Consider the following 24,108-nt stretch of genomic DNA (forward strand, 5'->3'; position numbering starts at 1 on the left):
GAATGTCTTTAGCCTAGGTGTATGTAAACCTTTGGCCTCAACTGTAGTACCAATTAGTGAAATCAGCTGGCTGAGTTTATGAGTGGAAGAAAAACATGGCAGGACTTTCACTTTCTGACCCCTGGACTTTCCACCTCTGGATAAGAGAAGGGTGCACCTTTACAAATGCAGTGAACCTCATTCAAATCGAATAGTGTTAATAAGGGATCAAATGCACTCTTGTCAGCCTGAAATCTATTTCATGAAAGGTGATTTAGCTCTGAAAGTTTTGCTGTAAGGAAGGGTGAAGAGCAGAAGCTGATGCAGTGTGGAAGCCAGTGGTAATACTGGATAGCAGATTTCCATGTGGGGTGCTTCTCCATAGTCAATGAGAGGGCCATTACACACTGGGAAACTTCCAGCCACAGCAGCCGAGCTGGTGAGACACAGGTTCCCCATTGTCGGCCATTTTTATCAGTGGGCCAACAGTGGGTTGACCCATCAGCACCCCTGGGTGTCAGAAGAGGTAGCCAAACATTGGCTGCCAACAAACTGACAAACGGTTTATTTGTTCTATGCTTTAATTTCAGAGTACATTGAGACAACTGTGTAAATAAAAAAAAACTGAAAAATTGAGGTGTTCTAAAACTTTTGACCGGTAGTGCAGCTGAACACACTCCTGGCATTTGTTCTGCAATGGAAATCAAATATTGTTCGGAAAGGTCTTCCCAACGCTATTGCAGAAGTTCCCACAAATGTGTTGCACTTGTAAGTTGCTTTGCTTTCACTCTTCTGTCCAGTTCAACCCAAGCCAGCTTGGTGGGGTTTAAGTCCGGAGACTGTGCTGGCCATTCCATTATTTGAAGCCTACCATCTTGTTCTTTCCTTATAAGGTATTTCTGACACAGCCTGAAGGTATGTTCTGGGTCATTATCTTGCTGTAGGATGAACCCCAGACCAACTGGGCGTTGACTAGAGGGTATTGCATGGCACTGCAAAATGCTGTGGTAGCCCATTTGGTTCAGGGTGCTAGTCACTCTGTGCAAGTCACTAACTCTGGATCCAGCAAAAGACCATCACGCTTCCTCCTCCATGTTTGACAGTTGATGTCACACACTGAGGAACCATTGTTTCACCTACTCGACGGTAAACAAAAACCTTGCGTGATGAAATGAAGATTTCAAATTTTGATTCATCGGTCCATAAGACCTTCTTCCAGTCTTCAGTAATTCACTACCAGTGCTTCATGGCCCAGGCAAGCCTCTTTTTCTTATTTAGCCATTTTAGCAATGGCTTTCGTACTGCCACTCGACCTGTCAAACCTGCAGCTTGAAGTCTTCTTTTCACAGTTGAAACTGAGTCTTGCTCACTTTGACCACTGTTAAGCTGTGCTTGAAACTGTTGTCCTGTGAGCCGCCTATCACGCGTGGTATCACGTGGTAAACCTTTGGCAGTTTACCACTTACCTTTGTACCATTTCAGGTCATTCACTGGACTTGAACTGCTTAAATTTCAATAAAACTGGAAAAATGGAGGTGTTCTAAAGATTTTGACCGGTGTATGTGCTAGAGTCCGCCACCTCACTATCCACCAGCATCTACCAAATTCCCCAAGCACAGACCAGCCAGGTCAATGAGGCAATGGGTGTCAGATGTAAGGCTTGTACACAAAGTCGGATCTGAACAAGCGCTGCATGTCTTCAGAGAAAACTCTTAATCACTGTGCACTGGGGAGGAATGGAGCCGGGGCCGTAGTTCACCCAAACAAACTGCGGTGCGTGCTGTACCGCATAAATGAGCCGGAGGTTGTAAGTGTGAGCTGACTGAGGTTAGAGAAATAGTGCTTTTTCTTCTTCTTCTCCTGTGCGCGTGACAGTGGAGGACCTGAGCATCCGTCATTAACGAGCTGCAGGTCAAGGCTTCTTTGGCTTGGGGCTGGTTTGACGAGACCCGGTAACCTCATCCCGGCCACTTTATTAGATACACCTTGCTAGTACCAGGTTGGCATTCCGCTGCTGTAGCCCATCTGCTTCAAGGTTCGACGTGTTGTGCATTCAGAGATGCTCTTCTGCATACCTTGATTGTAACGAGTGGTTATTTGAGTTACTGTTGCCTTTCTATCAGCTCGAACCAGTCTGGCCGTTCTCCTCAGACTGGTTCGACAAGGCAACAAGGCATTTTCGCCCGGAGAACTGCCGCTCACTGGATATTTTACCTTTTTTGGACCATTCTCTGTAAACCCTAGAGATGGTTGTGCGTGAAAATCCCAGTAGATCAGCAGTTTCTGAAATACTCAAACCAGCCCGTCTGGCACTAACAAACATGCCACATTCAAAAACACTTAAATCACCTTTCTTCCTCTTTCTGATGCTTGGTTTGAACTTCAGCAGAATGTCTTGACCATGTCTACATGCTTAAATGCATTGAGTTGCTGCCACGTGATTGGCTGATTAGATATTTGCGTTAACGTACAGTTGAACAGGTGTACCTAATAAAGTGACCGGTGAGTGTATATATATATGTATGTATATATATATATATATATATATATATATATACATATATATATGAGGGGCCAAACAGGAAATGTTTAATGAAGTCTGATATATATACATCATTTTTGATATATACACATTGAAACTGATATATATATACATTGTTTTTGATATTTATACATTGAAAACGATAAATATACATCATATTTGATATTTATACATCAAAACCGATATATATACATCATTTCTGATATATATACATTGAAATCAATATATATATATATATCATTCGGAACAGGCATATATTTGGGCATCCCATTGGGTCTTTATTAAGACATAATCAGTGCAATCCAAATTAATTTTTAATTGGATTGAGACTGAAAATTATATTATTATATTCTGTAAGAATTTTGATGTGAATATAACAAGTGAGACAGTGAAATGTCGCTAGCTCTCCGATTTTAATACAGACACATATTTGGTCCGCTTCTTATGGGTCTTCCTGGGGTTTGCCCGGGTTTGTTAATGTGAGCCGTGCTGTTTCTGAACGAACTTCGCTTTTAATTTCAGCTACTGTATGCTTTGTGGTGAACGTGCTTCACCCTTATTTTTTAATGGTACGCAATGGCTGACAGAGCCAGAGAACTTGTCCAAACACTTTTAGACAGTGACACATTTATTGAAACACTTGCAAAATTTGTTTGTTTTGGTGGCTGTTAAGATAACCGGAAATGAGAGACCCCTACATCCGGTTTACATACCCGGAAATGTGAAATAGGCCTATTAGCCTATTATGCGTGAAACATGCCAGGCTATTGAAATACCTGCGGATTGTGCTTTCTGTTATCTTAAACTAAAGATCTGAGAACTAATCAATCCTGTGGTTTTTAAGGGTACACCTCATGAATATCCCCTTGCAAAGGTCAGGGAAATTGGTCTGAATTAGTCTGAAAGTATTCTGTGCATTTTGTGTGTTTGTGAAAATCAGCTGTCAAATTTGTGTTAATAGTTTTAGTGTATTACCTTTTTCCACATTCACTCTTGCAAAATGTACATGCTCTGGACGTACAGTACATGTCTCTCTCTCCTCAGCTATTTGGGTCGCGCGGTGGGAAACAGCCATCAAGCCCAGAGGCAGAATCCAGAGATGAAGGTGCGAAGTCCCGACTCCACCCTGGTGGCGGTGAAAGAGAGGCTGGTGCGCTTTAACCAGGTAGGCTGCAGCCCCTCACATTTCGGCACTGCCGGCGTTTAGCGCGATAACACTGCCAGGCGTCCATTAGCCTACCGCGGTCGCCGGTGACACAGGGTGACTGTGCCCTCTAACGTTCCGCTGTGCCACTGTCGTCTCCCTGCTGCTGTCACAGCCCACCCAGTCCACCGTTGTCACTTTGCTTCCCGTTGACATCACACCTCTGACACCGGTGCCACCCTACTGGTCACTCATTAAATTTATCCACCTTCTGACAGCAGCACCACTCTGCTCCTCCATTACATTCCACTGCTGCCACCGGCATTGATGCTGCAGAAACATATGTGCAGAATGCCAGGCTCAGCAGTGTGTTTGACATACGCTCGCCTATTTGTTAATGTGGACATTTGGAGGGTTGGAGCCTCACTCAAAGACTGTGAAAGGTAACTGAGTTTGTTTTCTGGGTCTTTGGGTTTATGGACGTGGGGGCGGGTGGGGGTAAGGGATGGCACGTGTTCTCAGAATGTTCTAGAATGAGGAGTCTGCTACAGGAGGCTGCTCGGCTAGGGTGAGGGCGGTGGCTGGAGGAGGCGTGACAGAGCCGTTTTTTCTGGGGTGACTCGGTCAGTGTCTGTCTGCTCCTGAGTTCCCGTGACGGGTAAATGAGGTTAGAGATCACTCGCTGATTGTTGCGTAAAAAAAAGGAATGGATGAGCACAGATTTCGTACACTTCAGAAAAACAAAAAAAAATGTGTCTGAACAAGTGTTTTAGTCTTGTAATGAGATTTAATATCTATTTTTTTCTCTCAATTTGAAAACATTAGCTTGTTTTGAGTTACTATTTGCTTTTCCAGAAAAATTGGCTTACCCCATTGGCAAAGCTTTAGTCTGATTGAGTAAAACAGAAATGGAAATAAGTGTAAATATAAGAGAAAAATACTTGTTAAGATTTTTTTTTTGCAGTGATATGCTGAAACACAATGCTAAAATCTCTCGACTAATACTGTAGAAATGTGTAGGTCAAAATAACTTACAGCTTCCGTGTGGCTCTAAATGGAGCCTGTGACAATCAGTCCACTGGATCAGTTCAGAATGTGGACTCTGGGGGATGGAGTTTAGCCACTGCTGGGCACAGCCTGATGAAATAATTCTTAAACACTTACAAAACTCTCTTACATGGGGACGTGAAATCATCCCATGAAATTCTGGGGCAAATTGAGGCGCTATGAGGGGATTTATGTGTCTAGGACTCTCCGTGTACTTGGCGGGTGGGGTGGGGGTGGGAGGGTGGTGTATTGCCAGGGTTCTACCTCAGGGCTCAGAGTGCAGTGGGCCAGCGATCCGCTGCTGTAATGACTGCAGTATCTCTCCTGTTCATGGGAGTCCGGGGGAATGAAATAGCAGCGGCGGTGGATGAGCTGTCAGACAAGGGCGGTAATTTTATTCTGTCATCTGCCAAGATATGCAGTTATTTGCAGGTGCTTATTGCATTACAGCCAGATCACCCCCCCCACCCCCACCCCACCCGTATACACTCCCGTTTATGCAAAGTGGCCTGACCTTCAACAGGCAAGGTTATCATTTAATGAAAGAAACAGTCTGCCCAAGTCTTTGGTGTCTGCCAGTCATCCCTGCATGACTGAACCCCCGTTCCTCTTGTCAAGGTGTGTGTGTGGGGGGGTCATGACTCACTAGTTGTGGATAGAGAACACTTCTCAAGATATTACACCATACCAAACCCCCATGGCACACACCACTCGTCTACTGGCAGAAAAACAGCCTGACATCACGCACATGGACACACACACACACGGACACACAAGTACACGCACACACACACCTCTGTTCCTGCATTAACTCTAGTCCATTAAGATCTGGGCCAGTCTCAGGTCAGTACATGATAAACAGACAAAAGAGGCTGTCACATTAGCTATAACTGAGGAAAAAATGAATGATTTGCAGGTGGGTGGCTTGATTTTATTGGCACATCTGTCGATTGTTCAAAAGAGTAAAAATCAAGAGTCAGGAATATTCTAAAATATAAGAATTTAGTGAAAATCTGTTTCAGGAATATTATCAAATAATAAGAATGCTGTGAAAATCTGATTCAGGAATATTATCACATATCGGGATGTAGTGAAAATATGACCTTTTGGGTTGCGCGCTTGCTTCGGCTGCTGAGTCTGACAGACTCCCGGAAAGGCTGCAGAGACTGAGAGTCTCCCAGCCTGCACTGTGCTCTTAAATAAGGCACAGCACCACGTGTCATCCCCGCATTCGCCCAGCCTCAGGCCCTTGCTTGCTGTCGTGGACATCTGGGACCTGGACTCTTTACAGGGAGAGCCCATCAGCCTGTTCACCTTGCTCTTCTCTTCCTCATCCTCTTTAAAACTGCCTCTCATCCCTCCCTCTATTAACTTTGCCCCCACCCCTTGCCCCTGCCCCTGCGGTACAGAATGAATATGGAGGGGACAGACAGACGTTTGCCATCATGGAAAAGCAGGAGGCAGAGCAGCCCTGTTGACATTTAAGAAAGGATATGTTCTTTGTTTGCTTTCAGGTGTATTAAATATTAAACAAAGCCTCCCTGCTCTTTTCTGTTTCACAAAGATAAGAGACCGACAGGCCTCAGTCACCCTGCTGGATCCCCCCCCCCCACTGTTACCGCAGTCTGTAACGAGCAGAATCTGTGGGCTCGTTAGTGTGGACACACGTGCACCTTCGCACGGACATCCACAGGAAGTCAGAAAAGCATGCGCACATTTGTGCACACATATGAACCAATTTGCATAGACACGCACAAAAAGTCACGGACACTCATATACGTATACACTCGTGCAGCTATTTACAGGGACATGCATTGGCATGTACACACACACCCACACACACACACACACACACTCAAACACACACACAAACACATTCAGATGTGTGTTGTAAGACAGGCTCCAGCTGTGATTTGTAAACAGTGTGTCTAAAATGCTGGACTCCAGCTGATGTCATGACTGCACAGCTGACTGATGTCAGTCTCACCTTGTGGGCTATATAGGACAGGCATTGCTTGATTCATGCACTAGCAGTGGTAAACCGCACAGGGCTTTTTAAAAACATTGTATCATTATAGTGCCAACAACAGCCGTGGGATGACAGACCTTCAGCTCCCCAAATTTATAAAAGCTGTAAAATTTCCTTCTGAAATGAATATGAACTTACGTGCCTCCACAGTACACAGTTTGGTGTAATCATTTTCGCATTATGGAGCAGATAGGACTCAAGCCTTGATTTCGCCAGGCGCAGGGGAACCGGGAATGAACTGCGTGTCACAAAGGGATCTTAAATACCGTGTTGTTGTAGCAACGATCAATGCCGCTCCAACAGCAGCAAAAAAAAAAAAAAACTGCCATGCTTTATTAGATTTGGAGTAAAGATTTTCTGTAGAATGGGAGTAGGACATGCTCCATGGATGAAACAAATGTGAATTTATGTGGCCCCCCCGGAAGGCTATTTAGCACCATATGCCCACCCATCTTCTGTTCCACTACAGTCTGTCTGATTTTTCATCCAGGTGTATGCGTGTTTAAATGTGCATGAGTTTGATGAAAAATAAATAGGAAAATAACAAAACATTGGTTGTTTTAATATCAAGATCCCTCAGGGTGAATAAATATAAAATAACAAATAATAAGAATATATAAAATGAACTGTGGATGAGAGTAAAAATGATTAATTTCTGTTGGCCACTTTTGTATCCTAGCTTTTCTATGGACCTGGCACATTCTTTTCACATTTGAAAAGAATCTTCAAGTCTGATACACAGCTTAACTGTCAGTGTAATATCAAATACATGTTACACTGATACTTAAGATCTATTATGTACTTCAGGTTGAATTGACACAGCGTATGTTAGAGAGCAGGACATATTTTTTATTTTATATGGCAGATGTAAATTTTCAGTGTGTGGCGTGTATTAATACGTATTAATGCAAATTATTATATATATTTTTTACCTTAGTTGCAAGGCTCCAGAGTGCGACCATTTTGGTTGCACATGCGACCAAAAATCTGTCAAGTGCGACTAAACATTTTCATTGGTCGCACCGGTGCACCTGACATTTAGCAGGTCTGTCTCTGTGTGTTACGACAGAGTATTAGGGCCACACTGAGGGAAAAACGTGTTAGGGCTAAGTGTTATTTTAGAGGGGAAATATCAGCAGCTGCCACCTGCGTTAATATGAGGAAGGTGGAGCATCTTGTGAAGTTATACTTTAGTATAGGTTTCACAAATAACAAAATACTTAATCTTTTAGCACATCAGCACCACATTATCATAAGTATCAGGACATTGAAAAGATTGTGCAAGAAACTGTGTCTATTCCGAAGAAAGAACCACACGGACTTGGAGGAAATTGCAGGCTCGGGCTGCCATTAGACTGTCCTCTCTGTCCTTTGTTGGTTGCTGGTGATATATTTTCCTAAAAATAGTTTTTTTTTTTTTTCTCAAAATTTTATGATTTTATTCTCGTAATATTATGATTTTTTTCTCGTAAAATTACGACTTTATTCTCGTAATATTACCACTTTTTTTCTTGAAATATTATGACTTTATTCTCATTAAATTGCGACTTTAATCTCGTAATATTACGACCTTATTCTCGAAATCTCTGAATTTTTTTCCCTCAATTTGGCCCTAATACTCCGTCGTAGTACAGTGTGTGTATGTGTGTAGCGTTATTTTTTTCCCACCCACATTCTGCGAAGACCCCCTGATTGGCTCTGACCCTGATATTCTGGGGAAAAAATATAAGGCATGTATGTGTGAAACTGCGCCCTGTATTCCTTCGGGTGCAGCGCACACTTTTGTTTGAGTTATTTTTGAGTTTTATTTATTTATTTGAGTTTGTCAAGCACTTTAAACATCAGCACTTTTTAAGTTTATTTTTAAAACAATTGAGGTTATTGCAATTTCTTGTTAGTGCTGTGATTTAAATAAAGAAAACCATTTATCTGCACCTTTATTCCTGTTTACAATCATTTACATAATATGTTAAGAAATTGCCAATGTGTATGGGAACTGACAAAAAAGGTAACGCTTAAAATGTATTATTGCGGCGCCAAAAGGCGCGGTGAAAATTTTTGGGTGCAAGTGCAAGCAATGTAAGAAGTTATTGTGGAGCCCTAGGTTGGGCAAGAGTAATGTAATTATGTAATTTTTTGAAGTGGAAAAAATAATTTATAAGAAGAGTTAGGGCATAAATGCATTTAAATGTTCCCTGTTGCAAAAATACTAGAGCAGGCGTTGTGGAAATGCAGCAAGCCGGGTACGAGACATTTTGAGATGTGCCCTGTGGAGAATGAGAGAGACAGCATAATACCTCATTTCCTGTGTGGCGTTCCCGGCTGATGTGGAACGCTGACGGGCGGGTCTCCGCTCGACGGGGCAACGGAAAGGACTTGGCCACACTTGCGCCTGCTGGTCTCAACACCTCTTAAGATTTGTTTTTATATAAAACCTTTGAACTCGGAGTATGCAAGACCTCACTCAGGTATTGAGCCTGATTAAAATATTTTTCGCTGCAAAAAATATATAATAAAAATCTCAGAAGGGACTGGGTTTTTAGTGCTGGGTCCCTGGCTGATCAAAGTAGTCCAGCTAGACATTGTAACGTTGGCAGCATTTTGCCAACGTGAAAGCAATGCTGTTTTGCAGTTTACATAATGCAATTTATGTAAACTGGGAGGCAGCTTGATGTCTACCCTATATCACTGTACTGTGCACGTCGCTAAAATGAATCAAGCCTGTCTTTGTGTTAATACGTCCATGTAAATGCATCTCGCGAGGGGAACAAGGGGAACCTATTGGGTGAGCATTTTTAGTCCATTTCTTCTTCTCTCCATGAAAGAGTCTGATTTATGGAGTCCAAGCGAGTCGGTCCCGGGAGAACACTCTGTCTTATGAAATTTCACAGATGAAACCGGTTTATGTCTGTTATCGCTGACATGGGCCAAATTTATTATTCACGATTCACAAAGCGCTCCCCTTCAGCAAGCGTTGCCTATACATTTCTGTTTAGAAGTCTTTGTGGATATATTAATTTATATATGCGGTCCTTCTTCAAATATACTGGCTATATGTGTCCCATGGGACTTGAAAGGTAGCAAATAAATACATTTTCAAATGCAACATCAAAGGACATGACAGGTATTCATGGCTGTGGCCAGCCATGCTCTATACTCTGCATAGAATCCGGAACATTCCAGTGCTGGAAGTCTGACAGCTTGCTAGCACGTTATGCACTCCCATCCTGATGGATGCGTGTGATCCTACAGCTGTTCAAGAATGGAACAAATGTATTTTTTTAATGTCATATCTCATGAGCTGTATATATATATATATGGCTATGTTGATATCATGTTTATGAAATTATTTGTATTTGCACTTAACAATAGGTACAGCTTGTATGTAAACTGTGTATCTAAATGCAGTGTAAATAAGACAGTAAATGACATGCCTGTGATGGGTATATGAAATTTTGGTGGTTAGGGATCACACTGGTGGTTGGTGGCCGAGGCCTGTCTGTGGGGCCAGAGACAATGACAGATACAGTGAGGGTGAAAACACCCAGACGGCCGCTGATTGGCCCAACCCCCCCCCCCCCCCCCCCAAACCCCACAGTATGATATATCTTAGGCCATTGCCGTGCCATATTCTGTGGGGAAGCGTTTGAGTCTGTGAGGTAAATTTATAGCTTGGGGAAGAGTCAATATTCCGGACCATTATTTTTCCTTAATCTTGTACTGAAGCAGGTGGAGGTTTTTATGGCATTGCAGTTTAATGCAGAATGGATTATTTTAGGGGAATGCCATAAAATTACAGACTGGCAATTACAGTTTGGCAGTTTGACCAGTGTAACAATTAATGTGACAGTGTGTAACAAGAGTCCTGAAAACAGAAAATAATTTACTCAAAGTTCTTTTGTAAAAGCAGTTATTATTCGCAGATCTTTGGAGAATTATTTGCAAACATCTCCTTTGATGAATTTATGCTTGCTCTTGCACATTTTGGTACATATATAAACATCCAGTTTAAAAAAAAAATATTTTAATGTATGTTCAAGAATTGATAAATAACTACACACCTACCCATCTATGTAAGCCCCACTTTATTCAAAAGGGTTAAGCAATTATATGGACATGTACAATACTTCATTATGACATAAAATGTTGTACTTGACTGCAGACCCATGTTTTATATGATTAAAATACTATATTCATGGGACATTTTGCCATTCGCATCATGCCAGTTTCAGTGAGGGACATTAATAAGAGGTTAAATGAACCCGTTAATGGGTAGTTTCCCTATGACATCTGTCATTGTGCCATTCGGTTTGAGCTAATCACAGCACCAAGGTCTAATAGCCCTGTCCATTCAGCCTTTTTCTAAATTTTCTGTACTGTTTGGGCAACAGCATGTAACTGTACAACATGTATCTTGCCTTTTATATTATAGTAAACGAGCTAAAATGGTGGAGTTGCTGGGATGTGGCATGCAGCTGTTCAGGTCAACATGGAAAAGAATTGCTCTTAAAAATAGGCCTGACAATTTGGAAGCAAAAAAAGACTTTTGTGCATCTGGGCCCAGACAAGGGAACCTAATTACAGTCTACCAGTCAGCCTTTACAGTAGCATTCAAGTAATAAAATGGAGAGAAAACATTTTGAGGTCACTGCAAACCTGCATTTTGTTTACGTGTATTCTGGATTGTTCTCCGTCCTCGCCATTTCCGGGTGAGAGTACTGCTGGCGTCCTGCTTGACTGCCGCTTTGCCCCACATCTGAGTGTCTCGTCCTTTTTGTTGAACAATATTCTATGCCCGCTGTACCTGCATCATACATTGTTGGACTACTGGATTACTCTCATTTCTCTTGTCCAACTGCCTGTGGATCTCCTCGCCTACGGACACACCCCTGCCTGCACTCTGCCATCTGTCTGTGTTGCACCGGCCTGTGCCGTCTCTCCCTGGATGCACACTCTCAGACCTGTGCGAGCCAGCCTGGGCTCCCTCTCCAGACAGGATCGCCAGTTTACATCTCAGGTAAACAATATACGGATCCACAATGCCATCTGTTGGATTAGCGGTGTTGCTTATGCTGTCATTCTGTCCTGGTGTATCATCCTGGCCAATACTGACTCCTCCAATCGTCTACCGAAATCGGACATAAGCTAACGTTACACCAGAACTCCGCTGTCTAAAACATAACTTTTTAAACTCAGTGCTGCTCCTGCTAACATTCCGTCCTGGTTTATCATCATTTTGGCCAATTTTGTCTCCCCCAACTGTCTACCGGAATTGAAAATATACTACATCAGAACTCCACCTTCTAAAAAACAATTATCGTCTAAATCTTGCTGCTGTTAAATCTGCCGGCGTGGCAGGCGTTCTTCGCCGACGTCGTTACGTCCACCGTAGATCAAGACGAAGTCAGACTGTGCACCGTAGCCCTGGCACAAATATCTGCTCAATATGGACAAATTTCCGCCCTACTGTACATAAATCACATCACTGGCTAAATACAAATTGCTTGCGATCTCTTCCTCTGGCAGCAAAGGACGACGTCACATTTTTTACAATACATTCTGCCCTCTTAAATACTCGCTCCCTCAATAATAAATCTCCGCTGCTGTTTGAATTAATTCTGGACAATAAGCTTGATTTTCTTTTACTCTGCGAGACCTGGCAGCAGCCAGGATAATTTTTCTCCCTAAATCAAGTGACACCACCAAACTATACATATCTATTTAAACCTTGTCTTACTAGCCATGGAGGTGGTTATTTACAAACAAATGCTAACAATCACTGAATTAAATTTTCCGCCTGTGTCATCTTTTGAATATATTGCTTTTAATTCACCCTGCTCCATGATCACTTTCCTACTGTATTGTCCACCCAAACCCAACCCCTTATTTACCTCAGAGCTATCAGAATTACTCACCATTGCATTTCCTCTCTCCTCTCGTATTCTACTGGTTGGTGATGTCAAAGTCCATGTTGATTTGCCTGGTTGTAAACTCACCTATGACTTCATTTCTGTACTTGACTGTTTCTCTCTGGCCCAACATGTCAACTTCCCTACACATCTCAAAGGTCACAGACTTGATGTGGTCTGTTCTGCTGATCTAGCCATTAACAATTTACATCCCCTACCATTCCCTTTGTCAGACCATAACCTAATTGTTTTCAACATTCCTCTACCTTCACCTCATAACACTAACCGAAGATCCATCTCCTTCCGTAACATCAAATCCATTGACCCTCTCCTCCTCAGTGATAAAATTTGCTCTGCCCTACCCCTTACTTCTGCCCCTACCGCACTTGAAGAATTGACCACTACATTTAACTCTTAATCTCTTACCCCTTTTCCACCAAGGCATTTCCAGGGCCAGCAAAAGAATCGGCTCTTGACCAGGAAAACTGGTTCCAAAGTGGCACCAACACTTAGCTGGTCTAGAACCAAGAATCGCTTATGTCAGGGGTTGGGAGCAGGATTATCGTGACCAACCAAGACCAACTAAAACTCTGTGACCATCAGGTAGAGTGAGATCACCTATTATTGACCACCTTCATTCGGCAGACAAGAAAACGTAAACTGATTTGCAACTATATATGAAATAGGCGAAATATCGGTAACAACCTGTACCTAGTTATGTAGGAAGAAATGTCCTTGTTATCCTCCAGTGGTTATTTTTTCAGTATTTTTGCGATGTTTTTCTGCCGGCAAGTAAGTCAGAGGTGGACCACCCCACATAAATGAATGGAACTTAACATAAATTTGCGAGCATACTGTTTAAGTGTCCTGTCTTGCGTATTTGAGGTTAATATGAGAAAGGATGGTCGCTATCAGCACGTCTAGGAATCTGTACATATTCACTGTTGTAACTCAAGTCGCAGGACACAAAATAGCCGTTAGGAAAGCAATTTGAAATTGTGAAGCAACGTCAGCGCCATTGGATTTAATGGGCCGTGATGAGATAATTCTGAGCGTATTGCTTATCTTAAAGTTGATATATTATCACAGCTTTATTTACTATAACTAAATGTATATGTATGAAGTTGGTTTTTTACATTTAGACAGTTTATTTTCTGTATTTTTACGGGACACATTTTAATAGGTAACGATGTTACTGGGAACGTGGAGACGTATACAGACGTATACAGTGACGTAATGACGTGACTCTCTAGCCCGTGCAAAAGCAAACCGGTTCTTAGAAGGTTCGCAAGTTGAACCAATTGTGAACTGGCACTAGCACCAGCCCAGAACCAGAACTAGGTTTGCATTGGTGGAAAAGGGGTATAAGACACACTCAACACTGTTGCCCCCATAAAAACCAAGACTGTCTCCTTCACTTCATCTGCACCCTGGTACACCCCTGAGCTTCGTTCAATGAAGCAAGCCGGCCGGCGTCTGGAACGACTCTGCAAGAAAACCAAGCTCACAGTTCATATTAAAGCCTTTAAACATCATTTCACTTCATACTGAGATTCCCTCAGTGCTGCTAAATCTGCTTATTTCTCAAATATCATCAACAAAAACCGCAGAACCTCTAAAACCCTCTTCTCCACCGCCAGTATGCTGCTCAGACCCCCTGACAACACCACGCCCAGTTCTTCTGACCTCTGCAACTCCTTCCTGCAATTTTTTCAAGAAAAAATCACCAAGATCAATACTTCACTGTCTTTCATTACCCCCTTGCCAAACAACTCCTCTCCCTTCACCACTGATCTTCCCCTCGCTCCTCCTGCAAACCGGCTTAGTAGTTTCACCACTGTCAATCCCTCCACCATCTCCGACATCATCTGTGCATCCAAATTAACAACCAGTGCTCTTCACCCCCTCCCCACCACGTTAACTAAGGCCTGTTTACCTGCTCTCTGTCCCTACCTTGTTGCCATTTTTCACTTGTCCCTCCCTCATGGTCTCATCCGCTCCACCTATAAAACTGCTGCTGTCACACCCATTCTCAAAAAACCTGGTCTTGATTCCTCCAACCTCAACAATTATCGCCCCATTTCCAACCTCTCCTTCTTTGCCAAGACCCTGGAATGCATTGTTGCATCCCAACTCCAAGCCTTCATGTTGTCCTATAACCTATCTGAACCCCTCCAAATGGATTCCGCCCTCACCACAGCACAGAAACTGCACTTGTCAAATTCCTCAGTGATCTACTCCTATCTGCTGACTGCGGTGCCCTCAACATTCTAATCCTACTCGATATAAGCACAGCCTTTGATACAGTGAACCATAACATCTTCCTGGAAAGGCTGCTGCACCTGGGTGTTGAGGATACCACACTGGTTCAAATCATATCTCTCTCACTGGAAACACTTCAGTACCCTCTCAGGCCATAACTCTGACATAGCCACCACCACACAGGGTGTTCCTCAAGGTTCCGTCCTTGGCCCTCTCCTCTTCATCATCTACATTCTACCACTTGGAGAAATCATCTGCCACTTCAATCTGGATTTTCACTGCTACGCCAAAGATACCCAAATCTACAGCAGCACCAAATCCCTCTGCAACCCACCATTATCCCACATTAAAGACTACCTCTCTGCAATCAAAACCTGGATGAAACACAACTTCCTCAAACTAAACAGTGACAAAACAGAAGTCATCCTCATTGGTTCAAAATCCATACTAAACAAGTATGCCTAAGTATCACTCACCATTGATGACATAGTTGTCTCCCCCTCACCCCTAGTCCGTAACCTTGGAGTCATCCTGCATCCCACCCTCTCACTTGAGTACCACATTAGTTTTATAGTAAAGACATCATTTTTCCATCTACATAATATTGCCAAGCTCCGCCCCTGTCATCCACGCCCATCCGCTGAAACACTCATCCATTCATTCATTCACAGTCGGCTTGATTACTGTAATGCTCTTCTGTCTGGCATCAGCTCCAAATCCCTCCATAAACTGTAAATGGTCCAAAACTCTGCTGCACGTCTCCTCATCAATACCAAGTCCTGGAATCACATCACCCCCATTCTCCCGGACCTTCACTGGCTCCCAATAAAACAACGGATTGACTACAAAATCCTCCTGTTAACTTTCAAAGCCCTACACAATCTTGCCCCACGCTCCCTCTCTGAACTCCTCCATCCCTACCAGCCTCCTTGCTCCCTCAGGTCCTCCACTACAAATCTCCTTGCCACCCCATCATCTAAACTCCGCAGTTTTGGTGACAGGGCCTTTTCCCATATTGCACCCAGGCTACGGAACTCACTTCCCCCATCCATCCGAAACTCTGACTCTGCCTCATGTCTCCTAGGCTACTATTAATAATAATAATAATCACAAACCAGAAGAAATTAAATATCAGCTGCTGCTCTGGGACCGTTTCTTAAGAGAGTCTTACATCTGTTTTTAGTAGATTCATCTCTTCAATTGCCTGGATATTATACAATATTAATTTGAGAGGAGCCAAGCGCAAAATGTAATTACTGTTGGAGAAAGAGAGAGGTCAAGAGATGATGAGAGACAGAGCAGGGGAGAGAGACAGGCAAAGAAACCGAAAGAGAAACAGAGGGAGAGAGACTGAGACCAAGAGGGAGAGAAAGAGAAAAAATATACTGGGAGAAACTGACAGAGAGGGAGAAACAGAGAGAGCTAAAGAGATGAAGAGAGAGACAGAGCAGCTCTATCTCTCTATCTAGAGAGAGACAGAGCAGCTGGGGTGACATAGCTCAGGAGGTACGACCAATTGTCTGGCAGTCGGAGGGTTGCCGGTTCAAAGCCCGCCGTGGGCGTGTCGAAGTGTCCTTGAGCAAGACACCTAACCCCTAACTGCTCTGGCGAATGAGAGGCATCAGTTGTAAAGCGCTTTGGATAAAAGCGCTATATAAATGCAGTCCATTTACCATCTCTGAGGCCAAGCAGCTCCGCATCTGCGGAAATTGTGATTATATTTTTGCCAAGATGGAGTGTCCTGTGGTGCGGACAAGTGGACTGCGTCAGGGAGGTGCTGCTCCGGATGTCAGCAGACAGTAGGTCAAGTGGGGGAAATGGTGGGGCTGGGAGTGGGATTCAATCTCCAATATCTCAATCTTCAGTCCTGGAGGGCAGCACTTTTTCTGATTTTTCTGATTTCCTTTCAATCAGCAGCCAAGTTGGGCCTTGGAAACAAAATGTGCAGTACAGACTCTTTATCCAATAAAAGACTTGAACTAAGAAACGCCTCAAAAACCAGCAGACACAGCAGCCCTCCAGTATTTGAGTTTGTGACCCCTGGGTTAGAGGGAGAGTGATGGTGCAGTAAGACGAGAGGGTTATCTGAGGGTGTGCCGAGTAAACATGCAGCTTTCCACCAGTGTGCTGCCACAGCAGAATGATCATGAATGTCATGGTTGTGAAATTGATAAGTATAGCCGTTCCTGGTTAGATGTGAGGATGGAATGTGTCCAGGTGCAAAGATGAAAAATTTAAACAGAAAAAAGAAGCTTCATTTTTTTTCCTGTAGGTTATTTCCAGACAGGCAGTTTCTTCAGACACCCCTGCTGGTGTACCCTGATGGGGTGAGGCTTAAGAGAGCGCGACTGTCTCTCAGACAGAGCGGGCTTGCCTTCAAGGCAAAGTGAGGGTCTCGAGGGCTCCTTTTTTCTTTGCTCCCACTATCACAGCCAGTTTCTGCTTGGTGAGAAAGGTGTGGTAAAGCCAGGGAGGCCAGGAGAAATGGAGGAAAGGAAGAATTTGGCAGGCAGAGCAGCGGAGAACGTGGGACGGCCGCTATAAACGTGGCTAATGGCTTCAGGATGTCTTAATCTGCAATTGAGCTTCCTCTGTGGCAGCACAGTCACACAGAGAGAGAGAGAGAGAGAGAGAGAAAGAGAGTGAGGAAAAGAGACCAAGAGAATGAAAGACAGAGGCGGAGAGAGAGAAAGGATAAGAGAGAGGGGGAGAGGAAACTCTGATCTGGGATCTGGAAAAGAAAGCAGTTTTGAGCCCAGCTCCACTGCCCATCTCCCTGGAGAAGGGAGACTCATGGGCATCTAATCAGCCGGTATTTTCATTTCAAATAAGGCTGGAATGTGTTTGGGAGCTCGCTGCGCTGCCCTGGAGCTAGTCTGAGCCTCCACCCGCCGATACAGCATGCCAGGGATGCAGGAGCTAAGGTCGCTCCGGGCAACTTTGTGCATCCTGACTTACTTTACTGCCATTTAGCAGATGCTCAAGGGATGAGTCGGGCAGAATCATTTTGACTGGTATGATATGGATTAATTGATCTCATGCTGGCTAACGCCCTTCCCCCTTAATCCAAATGAAAAATAAAAATCAAAGCTGATTTTTGGAGATTTATCCCCCCCCCCCCCTTCCCCCATTCACATGTACATACTCACCCTCAGAGCAAGAAATGTCCCCGCCGAGCTGAAGAAAAAAAACAAACAGGCTAACAAGAGCATCGGTCAAATGCACAACCTGAACTCCTGACTCCGCCCAGCTTGAGGGGCTTATTTTTTCGTTCTCTGGTGGAGGGTGATCACATCGCCGTGTTAGCCTTTTCCTGCCTGTCCTGCACAGCTCAGCCGGCCAATCTGCTTATGCTTACTGCAATGCTGTGGGGGGTGTTACCCATGGAGCGGGACTGTACGTTATTGGCAGGCGAGCAGAGGAGGGGGAGGGGCAAAAGCCGAGAGTCCAGAGCCTTCTCTAGGGGCCTAATCTGGACCGTAGATGTCTCTGTACCTGCCTGGATTGGATCAGGGCGTGTTCTGGTTGACGGTCACAGAGATGGGAGCGGAGGGCAAGCAGTCTGTGATGAAGTGAAATGGCAGGCTTTAATGGGAGCTGGGCTGCACAGGCCTTTGAAGCCCTCTCTGATGGCTGTTTTAATGGGGAGACCGCACTGCCCCTGCGTGACCATTAAAACCGGCTGTTTGATTTTTACGGCTTCTCATTAGAGACGGGTGGTTTCAGGCAGCTCCAAAACCCTGGCCTTTGTCTCTGATAATGAAGCCCCCACCCCCAACCCCCTCTTCCCAGTTCATAATAACAACTCTCCCGTCCCACACACAGACACACACGCGCACCCACACATTCACGCATAACCGCACATATACACACATACATACACACACACACACACACACACATACACTCACACACGTTTTAACTGACCTGGTGTTTTTGCCTCAGATTTGCGTGTAGTGAAATGCACACACAGCGGCTCTCCTCTTTCTTCCTTTCATTAAAAGGCTGTGGGGATGAAAGAAGCCAGTGGAGCTTTCGACAGGCTACACAACCATCCTTCAACCCAAGATGAGAATGAAGTTGGTGGTCCTGTTTCTGTGTTCTCCTGTCAAGCTTGCCCCTCACAAATACACCCACCGCTGAGCTAGCTGCTTCTTCCCTGCAATTAACTTCCGATGTCCTCCTGTGAAAAGACCCCTGTGCCATGGCATTGTGGGTATTGTCATTTACCTTTGTACTGATGGTTGTGTATTATGATCTGGCCGTAGTACCGCAGTGGTATTTACTGTGTGTAACTGCATCACAGATGGAGACAAAATGATTGAAGCTGCAATTTCGTTTAGCACTGTTTTTAAAAAAATTTTTTAACTACTTGCATCCCCTTTTAGCTGTTTTTAATCTTTAATAACGATATAGCCTATATCCTACTCAAGAACACTTTTAACACCACTTATAATGAAAAGATTTCAAAAGTATACTTGATTTTATTTTTATTCATTGTCTTCTGTAGCGCAGGTTTCAGCATAGTAGAATTTATACTTTTTGAGATTCAAACCGAAGACCCTACAAGGGACAAAAATGATTTTCTGGGAGTTATTTTCCAGGACCTCTCTTTAGCAAATAAAATGAATTTGGGGAATTGGGTGTTATCCATGTTGCAGTACCAAGAGATGGCACGGGGGTCCATGTGATGGCAACACTGTACTTGGAGAGGGGGTGTTATCCTTCCCCATGAAACAGGCACTTTAAACTATACAGAAAAGTGTCTGTTTTTCTTTACGGGAAAAGAAGAGTCTAAATAATAGGTAAAATGGGTGCATGGGATCCCTATATTATGGTACAAATAAAGCTGGTATATAGAGACAGCTAATTGTGTCTGAATACAGAAGTGGCTAGATCCTACCAAAGTAATGTTTGACAGGTGGTTTACATACATACATGAGTATTACTGTTATATCATAGATCAGCATAAGACAGTGTGTTCTTGGGTATGCTGTTAACATTAAGGGGAGATCATATACCTGTTGGTTTGTGTTAGGGTTAGGGGTTGTAGGGTACAGTTAAGTTTAGTGTTCTGTGACAGAATTCACAGCGAACCCCTGTTGTTTTACTACAGCGTAATTTCCTTTAGCAGGATTATGCCAACGCTCTGAAAGAGGTTTTCAAACTCATCTTGAACTGGTCTGCTGCAATCTCAGTGGGAACACTTTGAAGTCGCTTGTGCACATTGGGACAGGCTGCATTAATGGAAAGTCCCATCGAAAAGAGTACCCTCTCTCTATTGCAAAGAGATCTCCGGGGAGCTGAGATTCCTCTTCTGAGTTTGAAAAGCCTGCTTTGTTTTTGCCGCAAAGGAACAACAAGCCCCGTTTTTTTAATTTCGCAACACTGTCTGCTCCCCGTTCCCTGTTTTCCATCAACACCATTTCACACACCATTTCTCCACAGGTATTACTGGAGCCATTTTGAAAGGGCTTTTTGTTTTTCTTTTTTTTTTTGAAGCTTCAGCAACTCAAGGCCCAATATGGTGTGGTTGCCTTCATAGTTTTAATTTTCCTACTTCCCTTTCTGGCCTGACTGGCCAGACCCCGCTACCAGATCACACAGCACACTTTTCAGCACTGTACCCAAATTAAACAGGCCACAGGAATACTTGGGAGAGCTGGTACAGAATTAACTGACTTTTTGAAAAATTTGAAGTCGCTGAGGCGAAGCGTCCCAGAATTCCTTGTGCCTGTCAGGAGGACGTAGGCAGCTCAGGAGGTGGTGTGTCCCCCCTAGTCGGCACGGGACGGTGGAAGTGAGAAAGTCAGCGCCTGTCCCCCCAGAAGCGGCCAAGTGAAAAGTTTGTGTCATCAGCCAGACTTTCAGAAGGAAGGGTTTGCACAACCCAAAAAGTAAGTGATCGTACATCAAATTCAAGAGTTTAATTCTCACCTTCAGAGGCTCTAGAACATCATCAGTGTAGCCGGTCGCTTTAGCAGGCCAGAGTCTCATGCAATAACACAATAACCCTCTGAACACATAACAATTAGAGCCAGTCCAGGCTTTAGTGGAGGCAGGTTAGCAAGCTGAGGGGAAATTGCCTTTTGGTGGTATGTTAACCATCATGCGCAGAAAGGCCTGGCATGGTTAAAATACAATATAATTTACTAGTGCTTCATTTTTTCATCTCTGATGCATAGCCTGGGATGGGTAAAAATACACAAAAATATTTGTAGTTTTTGTTTATGCATTATGTTTTCTGCATTTTAAAATACAAAATACCCATCCAATACAAGTATGTGTAAACTACGATCAAAACGTGGCCTAGGTTTCTCTTCAGCTGGCACAGTGATATAACAGTCAAGCAACCTACCGTATGTTACATATGGTATGGGTATATTCAAAAATATATTTCCAGTATCGGTACCTGTTCCATACGGGCATTTGAAATGCTGCCTATGCTTGTATAGAGCTCATTGCACTCTATAGCAAATGTGTGACTGAAAACACATAGGAAATCAGCCCACGTAGAGAAACTGTGGACAATGCAAGCTTATACAGGTGAGGGAGGGTAAGAGAGGGACTAAATGTTTACCCCAGTCCCTACAGGCTGGGTAAGTCCAACCACCAGAGTGACGGAGAATGCCGCAGATTTAGAAGGGACATCCAGGTACCCAGCCTGTAGCTTTAAATCCACAGAGAGGGAGGCTCGCTACGTGGGCGGAATTACAGGAAGAGTTTGCGGCCCATGGCTCATGCGTTAACAGACGTGGGCTTGCAGTCTGACCATCCATCCCCTCCGCCCCCCCCCTCCCCCCTTCATTCCTGCCTCAAAATCGGCAGAACGAGGCGCTGGCCGTGCTGCAGCGGCTAATTGCAACCAGTTTCCACAGAGGCGTTCCAAATTGGCCCGACAAAAGCGCCGTACGGGGGATGCAAGAGTTATAAACGAGCTACTTGTCAGCACGGCGGGCCTAATTGACTACACTGATAGGAGCTTTGAAAGCACTCGAGCAGCAAGTCTACAGGCAGGACCGCACTGTTTTAATGGCCTCTGTCTGTCCACGGCGTTCATTATTTTCATAGAATAGATTATGCCACAAAAGCCATTGTTTAAATGGCTCTCCTAGGTGGTTTTATACAGACTATAAGTGGGGATAAACCATGATACTACAGGGAGAAAAAACATCTGATTTCACCCACTTTTTGGCTGCCTGTTGAAGGCAGACAAGTAGCCAAGTGACTGTGCTGTTGAGCAGCTATGTTGATGCAGTCTGGTAGACACCAGCATGCGTGTTCTGCTTGTCATTTATTCAGGATTCACAGCCTTTCCCCAGTACAAAGGGCATGTGATCTACTACACATTTCCCTTCCTAAAGTTTTTTGCGTCTGTCTCCAAAGTGACCTTTGGGATTGACCCCCGTGACTCTGAGCCTCTGTTAAGCAATTACAAATGTCTCCTCTGCGTCCCAGCGCGGTCTCTCCCAGTAATGTGAGCAGAGGCGTTTCTGGAAGCTCCTCAAAGACTCTGCCTGCAATTAAAAAAGAGAAAGAGGCTTGAGTGAATTAAGGCAACGTGCCTGAAAGGGCCACAATTTGCTCGGTAAGGTGCTTTTTTCCCCCCACTCTCGCAAAATAAAAGGAAACGCGAGTTCAGGGAAAGGAATGAAGTGAATGTCAGGCGTCCAACCCATCTCTCTAATTACCTTTTGCTCATCTCATCCTCTAGATTAGCTGGGGATTTTTTTGTTGTGGAGACTGTCCAGAGTGTCTCGGCATACTGACGTTTGGTTTTCGATGTGCGGAGCAGGTAAAAAAAAACAGCCCTCTAAAAAGGAGGGAAAAAAGAAACTGATGGAAAGAGCCAGAGCTAGAGCGAGGCTCATTTTGTGAAATAAAGAGCAAAGCTTATTGCAACTTTTTAATATGAACATATGGCACGCAAACTGCCTACACCCTGAGCCGACCACAGGTGGACGGGCTGGGGAGTTTTTCCTGCTATAGACACTGCTTTTTGCTTTTTTACTGTACACTAGGGTGTGCTGGGAATCACATTTTTGCAAAGTATACAATTTAAATTAAATTAGATTTATTGATGTGAGTGTCTTCTCCTGATGGGAAAATGTCTATCTGTCTGTGTTGTTTCCATATAATGTATCTCATCCTCTTGTGATAAAGGACACTTTTCATCACTGGTTGTTTGGAAAGTATGGCAGTAGAATAATTGGAGGTGGTGTAGTGAAGTTTACTCAGATGAATGGAGTTTCAACAACCAATCAGAATTTTAGACGTCAGTAGAGCCCAACTTATTGAAATAACATGGACAGGACAACGGTTTAGAAATAAAGAATATACATTTATTGATAATGATAATGAGTTGGTAACAGGCTAATTGAAAACAATAATTTGTATAATATGATGAATAAGATAAGAGGAAATGATGATTTTGCGATAGCTAAACATAGGAGGTTGGCAGTGTTACCATTAAACGAAGGTTAGTTTGTGTTATTGGTTAGTGACACGCTACTCTATGTTACTTGGTTAATTCATTATATCAGTCTCAAAAAAATTAAGTTTAACAACGTAAACTACAAGGTCAGGGAATTTGCTATTCCCGACCAACATACGCACAACAAACAAAACACAACAAACGGCAGTAAAATAACCTAAACAGGTATTTCAGATTTTACTCTACGCTGTACTTTGATGTCAGTGTCAAATATGCATTTCAATACTTAACGGTGATAATAAGGGAGGCCAGTCCTTAATTCCGTTAGGTGATGCTCGTTCAGCTCCTCAGCTGGTCTCAGGGGTCCGTGGCAGGTGCGCAGAGACGTGGGAAACTTCTTCTGTGAAGTCAGGGTCGCAACAGGTTCCAGTCAAGACGACGGATGTGCACAAATCTTCCACTTGGGTCCCGGCCACAAGGGAGATACGGAGGAAAAGTGTACAGATACGTGTTCCTCAAACAGCTGTAGATGGGAAATAAACCGGTTTGGTTTATTCAGCGGAGGGTGGCAGACCACTCAGGAAAGTCTCCAGTGAGATGCGAGAAGTGCAGCGAAGTTCAGTGATGTCCTTAAGGAGATGCGAGTCTGATCGGTTAGGCAATGCCTAAGAACAAAGTTGTTCGTTTATTTGATGACTTTTATCCTCAAAAGTCACTGAGGCGTCGGAACCCCACGTGTGATCTCTGTAATGTGATTGGTTT

At 43.8% G+C, this 24,108-nt stretch overlaps 1 protein-coding gene across 3 annotated transcripts in view; it reads left to right on the forward strand.

Annotated features, from left to right (window-relative positions):
• gpc5b (glypican 5b) overlaps positions 1-24,108 on the forward strand; it is a 199,502-nt gene that overhangs the window by 127,956 nt on the left and 47,438 nt on the right. For all 3 annotated transcript variants that reach the window (XM_064332734.1, XM_064332736.1, XM_064332737.1), the window contains one exon: positions 3,566-3,686. In XM_064332734.1, coding sequence (XP_064188804.1) covers positions 3,566-3,686 — 121 coding nt within the window. The remainder of the gene's footprint in view (positions 1-3,565; positions 3,687-24,108) is intronic.

This window comes from Anguilla rostrata, chromosome 4, assembly GCF_018555375.3.
Source record: "Anguilla rostrata isolate EN2019 chromosome 4, ASM1855537v3, whole genome shotgun sequence".
Taxonomy (NCBI): domain Eukaryota; kingdom Metazoa; phylum Chordata; class Actinopteri; order Anguilliformes; family Anguillidae; genus Anguilla; species Anguilla rostrata.